The following is an 11,892-nucleotide window of genomic DNA, read 5'->3' as shown; positions in this document are numbered from 1 at the left end:
TCTATTTAATAAGTAGTTTTATTCTTTCATTTTAGAAATGCTTTTACTCTAATTTTTTAATTTTTTACAATTTATTAAGAAGGTTAAAATAAGTTAAGATTGTATTCAAATTATTTTAAAATTATCCCTTTAAAATAATTTAAAATATAATTATAAAACCAATAAATTTTATTAAAATGATTATTTTTATCTTATAGAAATTAAAATTTTTAAAATAAAATATTTAAAAATCCATTGAACTTCAACAATATCTCTTAAACATTTACATTAACTTTTATATTAAAAAATTTAATTAATACAGAATTATAAAGGTTATTAAACACTAAATATATAATTGTTTACAAATTAACTTAAAATAAAATATGAAATATCTATTATAATATTCTTATTACAATTTGTGTTTTCAAAATTAAATTTTTTGTGCTTATTAAAATTCCTAAATGAAAAATAAGCTTTTAAAGTGCTCGAATTAGATATCTGTTCTATTTTATAAAGTATATCACAATATGTTTTATTAAGAAAAAATAAATATATTTCTATTAAAACTCTTTTAATGCCTATTTTATTTATTGTAAATTTATAGAGATAAATATTTGGAGATTTTTAAGTAAATATATAATTCTAATTTTAGTTAATTTATTAAATATTTATTTATTATATTTAAATAAAAGTAACAATTTCTTGTTTAAGTATAAGATTAATTGATTTTGTCACTATTAAAAAATGAAGAAAAAAATTCAAATAAATTCTAGATTTAATACCAAATTTGTTAATATGCAAAAGCGAAATTTTTTAATGGTAAATTTTAATATTTTTATAAAATAAAAACTTATTTCCTTTATTTAGAAGTTGTTTAATGTTTAATGTTTAAAGATAAAATAGATATAGATTTTAATTTTCTATTTTTAACTTCTAAATAAAAACTTACTCTGTTTAATGCACTTTGTTAGAAATAGATAAATAAGTTAACTCTAGTTGGGATCATTAGTGCTCTTAATTAGTATCTTAGTATATTAAACTTGCTCATGAAATAATTAAATTCTCATTTTTTGCAAATAAGATATTAAATAAGTAATAATAATTGCAAAATATACTTTAATTAATTTAATAGTTTTTGATAAAAAATTTAAAGAATGTTTGTCTAAGAGACATTTCAAAAGGTTGATATAACTATTTCTTGCCGTAGTTTAAAAGATGCAGATGTTTTTTCCAAGAGTGATCCATTAGTTGTTGTTAGAATGAAGAATACACAAAATGGAAGCTGGTATGAAATAGGAAGGACTGAGACAATTTAAAATAATTTAAATCCAAATTTTAAACGCAGTTTGCAATTAGATTATATGTTTGAATAAAAGCAAGAATTACACCTATAGGTTTTAGATAGTGACGGAAGCAGCTTTGATCACTTAGGAGAAGCATTTACTACATTAGGAGCTATTGTAGGAGCAAAAAATAACACTTTAATCTTAGATTTAACAGATTAAAAGACTAAAAAAAAAATTAATAAATCTAAAATTATTCTCATCGCTGAAAAAATAAACGATTGCAATAATGTAATTTTTACATAGTGGAGAGGAGTAAAATTAATGAATACTGATGGATGGTTTGATAAGAGTGATCCTTTCTTAAGATTCAAAAGAATAAGAGAAGACAACACAGAAGTTTTAATTCATGAAACAGAAAAAATTATGGATAACTTGAACCCAATCTGGAAGCCTTTTGAATTGCCTTTAAATAGACTCTGTAATGGAGATCATTTAAGGCCCATCAAAGTAGAATGCTGGGATTGGGAAAAAAGCTAGAAGCATTAATTTATTGGAGAATTTACTTTTACAATTGACTAGCTAAATAGCGGAAAAAAGGAGTTCGATCTAAAAAATCCTAAATCAAAAAAACCTGGAAAAATAGAATTAACAAGTTACAGGTTTATAGAAAGACCAAGCTTTTTAGAATACATCAGAGGTAATACTTAGCTCAATTTAGTTGTGTGTGTAGATTTCACAGCTTCAAATGGCGCAGTGAGCACTCCTTAATCGTAATATTATTTTTAAATTTAGAATTTATTTTTCTTTACTTTAGATGATATTTATCCATATCTAATAATCATTAAATACATTAAAATTATGTAAAAAATAATCTGTTAATATCTTAGATAAAATTTAATTTCTTTAAGCGAATTAACAAATTAAAAAACGCAAAATTTATTAATATTTTTTAGTAATTCAATTAAGCAAAAGATTAAAAATACACAAGCTCAAACTTTATTTAAAATAATTTTTGATTGATTCTTATGTAAATTTATTTTTTTCTATTAAAAGCCTTCATTATTAAAACCCATAAGTCATGAATGCCTACTAGCAAGCTATATACTCTGTAGGGGAAATTCTTTTAGATTATGATTTTGATAAAAAAGTTCCATGCTATGGGTTTGGTGGTGTTCCAAGATATCCAACTTTAACTTTTCCAAGTGCTTAACATTGCTTCCCCATGAGCGGAAATCCACAAAATAGTGAAGCTTTCGGATTAGGTGAAATCATGAATTTATATAATTATTCTTTGCAGCATGTCAGCTTAAGCGGTCCAACATTGTTTAATCCCATTCTTCAAGAAACAATTTAGATAGCTTAAATGTGTAAAAATTAAGGTTCAATTGTCTATACTATCATGCTAATATTAACTGATGGTGAAATCCATGATATGAATGAAACTATTGATTCACTTGTCTATGCCTCCAATCTTCCTCTATCTGTAATTATTGTAGGTATTGGTAATGCAGATTTTGCAAATATGGAGCGTTTGGATGGAGACGATAGTGGTTTAGTTAACTCAAAAGGATAAAGGGCTACTCGTGATATTGTGTAATTTGTCCCTTTTAGAAACTACAAAGGAAATGGATAAGCCCTCTGCAAAGAAGTTCTTGCAGAAATTCCATAATAACTAGTATCTTATATGACCTAAATGGGTATAAGACCATAACCAGCACCAGCAATAAACTAAACTTAAATTCATATGAATCAAAGTGCATATCCATAAAACAATATGCAATAATAACCACTATAAAATTTGGCCTAAAATATGAATGCATTCCTTTAGCCTCACATATAGTCAGTCGAGTAATAGCAGCAAATTATGTAATTGACAGGTTAAAACTTTTAGTATCCTCCACCTCCTCCAGCAAATGACTAATAACAATATGGTTAATATCCTGTACTTAACAATTAACCAAATTAGTAACCAAATCTACAATATCAATAACCACCATAACACGCTTAGTAATAAGGGATAATGTCTCAATCTATGAATTACAATAACCCTAACATAAATCAAGGACTTCCTCCTTAAAATATGATGAATTATACTATGCAACACAAACCAAATTGAATTAAAGCATTATTAAGTTTAAACTAAATAAATAAATAAATGCATACATGTTTTTTAATGTAAAATGTAAATTATAAAAGGCAAACAAAGATTTTTAATATAATATTCTATTATTTTATTGGTTGAAAAAACTTTTTGATATGAAATTAAAATGTAATTTTCTCTCAACTCAAATTTATTATTACTTTTAAATGTTTATTTTATTTTACTCTGCAAAAAACTCTACTTCAATTAAATCTGGTTCATTTCTTATTTTATTAGGACCAAGAAGAAGACAAATTTCATTTAACCTTTAAAACATTTTTTCAGAAAGCTAAGAAAAGCTGCAAGGATCATCTGAGCTTTTTATATCATAAATATCGTCTAAGCTGTAAAGAGCTTCAGGTTGAAAGTAAGTCAATTTTTTGCTTAGAGTCATTTTTACACAAGGTTTGATTAATATTTTGAGAGATTTATATAAACTTTATTAATTTAAGCAGATTTCTATTTCAACATTTTTTTCTTTAAAAATGCTAAGGACCCCTATTAGCACATACTAGATCATATTCTCATTGTTACATATAAAATACTCTAGATTTTGGGTTTCTTCAGTTAAATGAGAGTCTATTTCTCGCTTCATTTTTTCTTCAGCAACTCCTAAATTTTCAAATAACTCACAAAGTTATTTTTAAGAAGTTGATAAAGTTTCATTTTTTCTATTTGAAGAGTAAAAAATAGCATTTGCTTAATTTTGTAAGTTATTTTGATCTGCTGTTTTTGTTAATATCTCTTTTTCCTCTGTATAATTATTGTTATTGGTTAATTAAGTATTCAGTCTACATCTAGGTGAACTTAATTAGGTATATATAGAGTCAAGACGCTCTTTGTAACATGATTGCTAATAATTGGTTGTTGGGGAGTCAGAAACGAGGACTTTTTCTCTTAACCCTTATTCATAGTTACCTATAATATTACAAAATGTATTTACTTTCTCTAGTGTTCTGCATTCTTAAGAAAAAGGAATTGTATGAGATAAAGTTCTTTTTGCTCCTCTTTTTTATGTTAAAATGTTTTTTATCATGATATTATGAAGATTATTATTAGATTAATTATTGTTATTATGATTCTAATCTCCTTCATTATCCTTATCTTGGTAATTATCTATATCATTATTTATGAGAATGTTAGAATTACTAAATTCTACTTCATTCATATCACTAAAAGGGTCTAAGTTTATTTATTTTTTACTGAGAATGGTGTCTTTTTCTTTTTGATGTCCAAAAATGCTCTATTTGTTTATATATTGCTTATTTGAGTTGTTTTTTTAATTATTTTTATTGATTAAGTATTATTAGTTTAAGTGATTATAAATTACTCCATTTATTTAATCTTTCTATTTTTGTGAAGGGACTAGATTAACTTAATTTAGTAACTTTAATTAAGCAACATCAGAATTATTCATTGACATATTTGGTTTTTTAATTTATAAATAAGTTAGTTCAATGTCTTTCTAATTCTCAATTCCACATTGAAGAGAACTATTTGTATGACTTCTTATAAATTTCTGAGGAGTGCTTTTTTTATCTTATTATTATTGCTTTTTTTCTACAATAGTAGGTTAAGTGATTTCTCTCTTATAATTAACTTGTTTAATGCAAGGAAAGATTTTTTTAATATCTTCAATCAAATTGCATATTGAAAAAGTATTGAATGTAATTTTTAAAGGGTCAATTTTAGTGAAAGCCCTTATAATATGTGAAATATAAATGATTTCTTTTTTTAGTTTGGGTTATTCAAAGGAAATATCATTGTAAATATCATCTATTTTTGACTTTAACTTAACATAAGAGAGTGAGTTAAGGATAATATTTTATTTTATATGCTTCATTTTCTAATGATACAATGACACAAAGGTGATGTCTTCCATTGAAATGGCAAGTAGAGGTTCTTATAGCATAAGTGGAACAATACATACTTTAAAGTATTATTTTTGATTTAATTTTTCATCAAAATAAGAAACTTCGACATGCTCATTTGTTTATTAGCCCTGCTTTTTTTCTGCAAATGATTGCTACTTTTCGTTTACAGATAATTTTTTAGAGTTATTTCTGCTAAATTTCCTTAATTTTTTTCCAATATCAATCTTGCTTTAATTAGCAATACTTGTCCTTGAGGGGTTTGTATCTATTTTAAAGCTTTAAACTTTCTGTGCTGATTAGTTTTCTTTTGAAAACGATTTAGTTTTGTTCAAGTTAAATGTAATATTTGAATTTTTATTTTCTTCGTTGTAGTTCTCAAATAGCAAAGCATGCTTATCCAATAAATAATCATATAGGGTAGGTGTTTCAGTGTAAGGAAAGGAAATAGGTTTTATTTTACCTCTATTAATGATATTTTCTATGTGTAACTGTTTCAAAATTTACACATATTTCTCATTAAAATTTGATTTTTTAAGATCTCTCTTTTCAGCTACTTTCATAAATTCTGCTTAGAACTTTTTGCTTGAATCTATTTATTTTAAATAAAAATATTTACTCTAAAATTTAAAAAATATTTTAATCTTTTTCATTTTGCTACTTTTAAATCTTGAAAATAAAAAAAAATCTTCCATGTTTAAGTTTATTAAGAAAAATATTTAAAAATGTTATTAGTAAGTCTATGGTTAATTATATTGATATAAGTTAAATAGATCAATATATTTTATAATTAAAAATATACTTTGATATATAGATTAAGTTTAAAATAAAGGATTTATGTAATTTGAGTGGTGAGTAAAAAGAGGTAAAGAAACTTATAAGTCTTAAAATCTAATTAAATTTTACCATAAAGTTGTATCTAATGTGTCCTATAAACAAAGCTCTAAATAATAAAATGAGCAGGTACAGTTTTTTCAACAACAATCTGCCATCTTTCAAAGTTTTTTAAAACTAGAAATAGGAGTCTTTCTTACTTGACATGCTAGTATCTATAGGCAATCAAAAATACTCCTAAAATGCAAAAGTAAATAATAAAAGCTAAATCGATGCTAAGTAGAGTTATAGGAAAAGCTAAGCAAGTAATTATTGCAGTAGATTCCATTAATATATTTTAATATTCTACCAAAATAATCATCATAAAAGACTTTAGTTTATACAAAAATAAATTAATAATTCAAGTTGGATTAGAGTATAAAATATTTGATAATATACAGCTCCATTAACAAGTGCCTTCCAATTTTCAATTGTATTTAATATAGCTGAAGTAATTTAGTAAGAAGTGAATACTTAAAAGGAGAAAACAATAAGAAATCTGAATCTGTAAGGCAAATAATGCAAGCCAAGAAAAAATCCTATTCCTACTCCGCCTGTTATATATATTCCTGTTATATTTAGATCTGAAAACTAGCTTATGATGCTCCATATTATGTATAAAACAGCAAGCATTTTAGCAAGCCTAAACTATTTAAATAAGTAAAAGATTGAGTAAAAAATAAATTAAGAATATACTCTAAATTTAATATAATTAATTTTAAGTTATAAATTTACATTCTGCTTGTGCTCCATAAAGTCTTTTTCAAGCAAGGAGTTCTTAAATTATAAAATATATTTGTTTAAGTCTTTTTTTTTGTAGTACTTCATAATCAACCACTTTCCAAAAAATTAATATGCGATAAATAATAGGTATTGATTTTTTAATTAATATATCAATTAAAAAGGAAAAAAATTTTGAGATTAAAAGTTATTTATAGAAGTAGAATTTTTGGTTTATTAAAAATAGATTCTGAAAAATAATAATCTTTTAATTAAAAATTGCTTAAATAAGTGTTTAGCTGTAATTTAATAAATAAGCATTTCTTCACATTTCTTTATTTTATAATTCCTTGAAAAAAATATATAATTAAATGCGTTTATTCATAGAAATATATTAATTAAGTTCATAATTAATGTAATGCATTTTTACATAAAATATCTTCCTTATAAAATTTAGTTTATTTGGATATTCATTTTATTTTGTATTAAATAAATTATTTTATTATTAAAAAAATAGATTATTTTTAGATTGAAATAATTTATTTTTTCAAATCTGATTGTAGATTTTTTGATCCATTCAATAAAGTAATAATTAACTTGAATTAATTTAGTGCAGTAAAAATTTTAAGTAAAATTTGTTTGAATATTCATTTTTATATTATATTAAATAAATTATTTTATTATTAAAAATATTTGTAGATTTTTTGATTCATTCTATAAAGTTATAATTATCTTGAATTAATTTAGTGCAGATAAAAATGCTAAGTAAAGTTTGTATTTTATTTTATGCTACAATAGAGAATAAGACTTTTTTGAGAAAAACGTATAATTACAATAGAGAAAGAAAGAATCAAATAAGATCTAAGTTTTTTATTTATTTATTTATTTATATTATTATTTAAATTTTTTTAGAAATTTTTTTGAGACATGAACATTTTTGGATTGCTATCAATTATTTATTATTATGTTTTTAATTAAGTTTTAAGTTGTTTGTTTTTATGAATTTTAATTATAATAAGATTTCTGATTAGAAATCTACCTAATCTAAATTATTAAATATTTTTTTAAATTCATTTATAATTTTCTTCCAAATAAAAAAATTCAACTTCTAATTTATTTCCATTGAATTTAAATTTATTTGGAGATATTTAAGAAATAATTAAGTTAACATTTTCTATCAACTTATTTTTAAGTTAGTCATATTTGCTTCCTTTTACTCCTAAGATTTAACCTAATTAGACCGTGTTAGATGGGTTTTCAATTAAGTTCATCATGCATTTATCATGTTCAAATTAAAATTTTATTGATTTATAAAATTGAGTTTATACTTAACTCACAGTCAGACAAATTTCATTATGTCCATAAGAACTTGCAAGAGAAACTAGAACTTATTTCATCAAGCTTATATCATTATATATTGTGAAAGATTTTGTGAGGTTTAGCTATGCATAGAATTTATTAGATTTTTAGCACAGTCTATCATAGATAGTAATTGGAGAGTTTATAAAAGAAGTTTGTTCTGAAATAATTATTGAATTACTCATTCCTTTAATTTTATCGCTTTTCTCGTTAATCTAATTATCTCCAAGCTATTTCAAAAACTTTTAGGCCATCAGCTTTTTAGGAAACAAATAAGTCGGACTTTCTCCTCTAAAGCTATAATCAGCTAACTAAGTTGTTTAGTTGTGAATAGCTCCATGTGGGTTGTTATTGTTCAAGTTTTCAAATGAAAAGTTTATATTAGAAATGTTTTACCCTTAAGTTTAGTTCAAGGTATCATCTTTCTTATTAACTCCCAGAGAAGCATATTAATTATTTTAATAAATTGAGTATTCAGTCTAGGAACAGTTTTGTGTATCTTCGTTATGGTTTTCGTGTCTGTTTTGCTAAATTTTATTATTTGATGTGATTAAATTTTATTCATGCTCAGTTTCACTGTTTTTAAACATTTTTTTATTTTCATTAATTTTAGATTGGTTAGTTTAAGAAGTTTGTATCAATTGATTTTGGGAATGTTGCAGCTCACATATAGTTTTAACATTATTTATATTAGGAATTATTCTATTTGAAATTTTTTTTCTTTCATAATTTATAAAACCATCTTTACCGAATTCAGGCAGAGCTATTGATTCGTTATCAATTTTGAATTATAATCTATCGCTATTTTTAATACTAAAAACTTCTATATTTTCATCATAATTTTAAAGGTCTGAGCATGAAAGCGAGGTAACTAAGCCCTTAAGCTTCAAAAATTATTAATTTTCACTTGATTAAATTCTTTTTGAATTCTATTTGGAAATATTCAAATTTTATGGATAAGCTTCAAGTTATTGATTTTATTAAGTGAGTAGCTTTTTATCAACATTAAGCTATTTAATGTTAGAGAAAGTGTTAACAAGGGATTCTAATATTTCATTGAGTTAAAATGAACCCAGTTCTAATTTATTTTTATCATTCCTTTGTTGTAAATTTAAAATCTCTTTTAAAAATACTAGCTTTTTATTGATTTGCTTCAATAATTTGTTTGTTTAGCCATTTAAAATTTTTTCCAAAGATTCTAGCTAGTGAGAAACAAATATTTGTGATTATTAATTAATCACCCCAAGCCCTTTTTCCTTGATTTATTTTTCTTTGATTAAATGAAATTCACTTACATCTTAAAAGGAAATTGAAAGAAAAGGTTCATGTAAGAAAAGGGGAACAATATTCACCTTAAAATATTAATTTTTATCAAGCTTTTTATTGAAGAAAACTACATTAATTGATTCATTTGTCAAATTTTATTGTTTTTAATTGCTATTTCTTCCACCAGCAGTTGAATTTATGGAAATATCACATTTAGAGGCAATTCCCTGCTATGATTGTGGCATTTATGAATTTCTAGGACTATTTATAACTCCAATGGGGTATTATTCTTCATCATATTTTATCTTTTTTTATCTGTAATTACAAAAAAATAATCTTTTAAATAAATTAGCAAAAGTGCAATTTGGTTTTTCTATTTTTCTAATTTATTTGTTATTTTTGACATTTTCAAGCCACCAATTATACACTTCTACGTGTTTTTAAAGCAAATAGCTGAACAGATTCTAAAAATCTTCTGATTTGCTATTACTGCTTATTTAATTAATAGTATCAGCTGTAGAAAACCTTTTCACTCTCGAATAGTTACCAATTATCTTAACGTCTTTAAGAAACTACAAATAAATATCATTTCTTAATTCTTGCTTGATTGCTTTTCCTGTATTACTCTAATTTTCTTTAATGAAATCATTAAAGAATTTCTTATTTTAATCTATATTAAGATATTTAAAAATAGTATTAAATATTTTTAAAAAAGCACTTGTATAAATTTAAAATTTTTGTTTTGCCCTTAATTTCAATTAAAATCCAATCTAAAAGATCCCTAATGAAATTGATCAAAATTTAGCTGCAATATTAATTCAAGTTGTAAAATATAGAAGAAAAAAAGTAAAATTTAGTCAAACATTGGTACTACAATTTGTATATCTTTAAGAGCAGAGTGAATATTACCAAAAATTAATTTGATATTTCTAAAAATAAATTAAGAATTTGATTTGTTAGAAAAAAAATCTATTTTTCAAATTTATAAATTTAATTGTGAGAAAATACTTCAAAAAATCTGCATTAAGTTATTGTAAATTTAAAATTAATCATTAAATAATTAAGTGCTCGAATAATTTGATGAAATTTATTTTAAAATAAATATTTATTTTCAATTTTACTACCAACTAAAATAGTTATGTGTTTTATGTAGTTTAAGTGTAAGCATAAAACAAAGTTAGAGTAAAAAATTTAATTTTTGGAGATCAAAATAATTGTGCTTGGAAAAAGGATTAGCTTTATGCAAAATTCTCTCAATTCAAAAAATTGATATTTGTAAAAAAAGTTAGCAATTATTTAGTAGGGTTTATGAAATTTGTCTTAAATTGTTATCAAAATATCAAGAAAAACAAATCATTTAGCATTGGGCATTTGAAAATCAATAGTGATTAAAATAATCAATCAATTAATCAATCATTCAATTTAATAATCTGAATTTAACTTTCATGCTAAAATAGACCTTTATATTTGATATTAAAAACTAATAGTTAATTAATTATTTACCATACAATTCCATGCTAAAATTTCTGTAGCACATCGACTAAACAAAAAAGTATGCTGGCATTGTTTTTTCAACAACTTTTTACCACTCCTAAAAGTTTTAAAGTGCTAAAAATAGCAACCTTTCTTGCTTATCATATGAATATCTGTATCCAATTAAGATAAAACCAGCAAACAGGAAGAAGCCCATTATGTACCAGTCCATTCGTAAAACTACAATCGCAAAGATAATTGAAGTCATAATTCCAATAGATTCAATTACAATATTTTGATAATCAACAAGAATCCAAATTATAAAAGCCTTTTTGTTAAATTGATAATTTTGTGAATAAATAAATTCATTAATCATATATAATTTTTCTACTGCTCCATTCATTAGACTTCTCCATCCAGGCACTGAAACAGTGAGCTGCAGACAAATTAAATATGTTACTAACAGCTGCTTTGATAAAATAAAGTATTTTTTATATCTGCGAGACACTAAATTGTATCCTAATATAACTATCACATCAAAAGCTGCTTGAAATATTCTCCAAAAGTCAATAGAGCCTGTAATTATTAGTAAAATATTCCAAACAAATGATTGAATAATGAGTACTTTAGCAAGGTGAAACTTTAAGATAAAAAAAAACTTTTCAAGAAAGAATGATACCAAAATATAAATAAAAGAATAATTTTGGATTGATAACATATAAAATATATTACATTTTAACTATTATAAAGAAATCTCTCTTCCAGTTCCTCATTCTAATAAGTTAAAAAGTACCTCGAAAGCTAATTTTTTTTGTAATATTTCATATCAATGCAATTTCTTAATAATTCTTATATGCTTTTTACTTTTATATCTTTTGATTACATTTTATTAGAAGGCATCTCTTTGATTTCTCTAATAAAATAT

General features: G+C 23.5%; 3 protein-coding genes across 3 annotated transcripts; 1 reads left to right on the top strand and 2 right to left on the bottom strand. All coding sequences in view use genetic code 6, as the record gives it.

The window, feature by feature from the left end:
- Positions 1–1,133: 1,133 nt before the first annotated feature.
- On the top strand, positions 1,134–3,381 carry TTHERM_00884600 (copine protein; the record flags this gene model as incomplete). The annotated part of the gene is made up of 2 exons (XM_001013591.1): positions 1,134–2,035; positions 2,319–3,381. The coding sequence occupies 2 exons, from the start codon at positions 1,134–1,136 to the stop codon at positions 3,379–3,381; spliced, it is 1,965 nt and encodes a 654-aa protein (XP_001013591.1).
- Positions 3,382–3,550: 169 nt separating this feature from the next.
- On the bottom strand, positions 3,551–6,474 carry TTHERM_00884590 (transmembrane protein, putative; the record flags this gene model as incomplete). Its single annotated transcript, XM_001013590.2, has 2 exons — positions 3,551–5,868; positions 6,183–6,474. The coding sequence occupies 2 exons, from the start codon at positions 6,472–6,474 to the stop codon at positions 3,551–3,553; spliced, it is 2,610 nt and encodes an 869-aa protein (XP_001013590.2).
- A 1,465-nt stretch (positions 6,475–7,939) lies between these two features.
- Positions 7,940–11,867, bottom strand: TTHERM_00884580 (transmembrane protein, putative; the record flags this gene model as incomplete). The annotated part of the gene is made up of 4 exons (XM_001013589.3): positions 7,940–10,164; positions 10,998–11,295; positions 11,359–11,607; positions 11,700–11,867. 4 exons carry the CDS (start codon positions 11,865–11,867, stop codon positions 7,940–7,942), a joined length of 2,940 nt encoding a protein of 979 aa, XP_001013589.2.
- Between the last annotated feature and the right edge of the window lie 25 nt (positions 11,868–11,892).

Source organism: Tetrahymena thermophila, assembly GCF_000189635.1.
Source record: "Tetrahymena thermophila SB210 genomic scaffold scf_8254814, whole genome shotgun sequence".
Lineage (NCBI taxonomy): Eukaryota > Ciliophora > Oligohymenophorea > Hymenostomatida > Tetrahymenidae > Tetrahymena > Tetrahymena thermophila.
The sequence above is the reverse complement of the archived record's forward strand: the minus strand, read 5'-3'. Positions and strand labels throughout refer to the sequence as shown.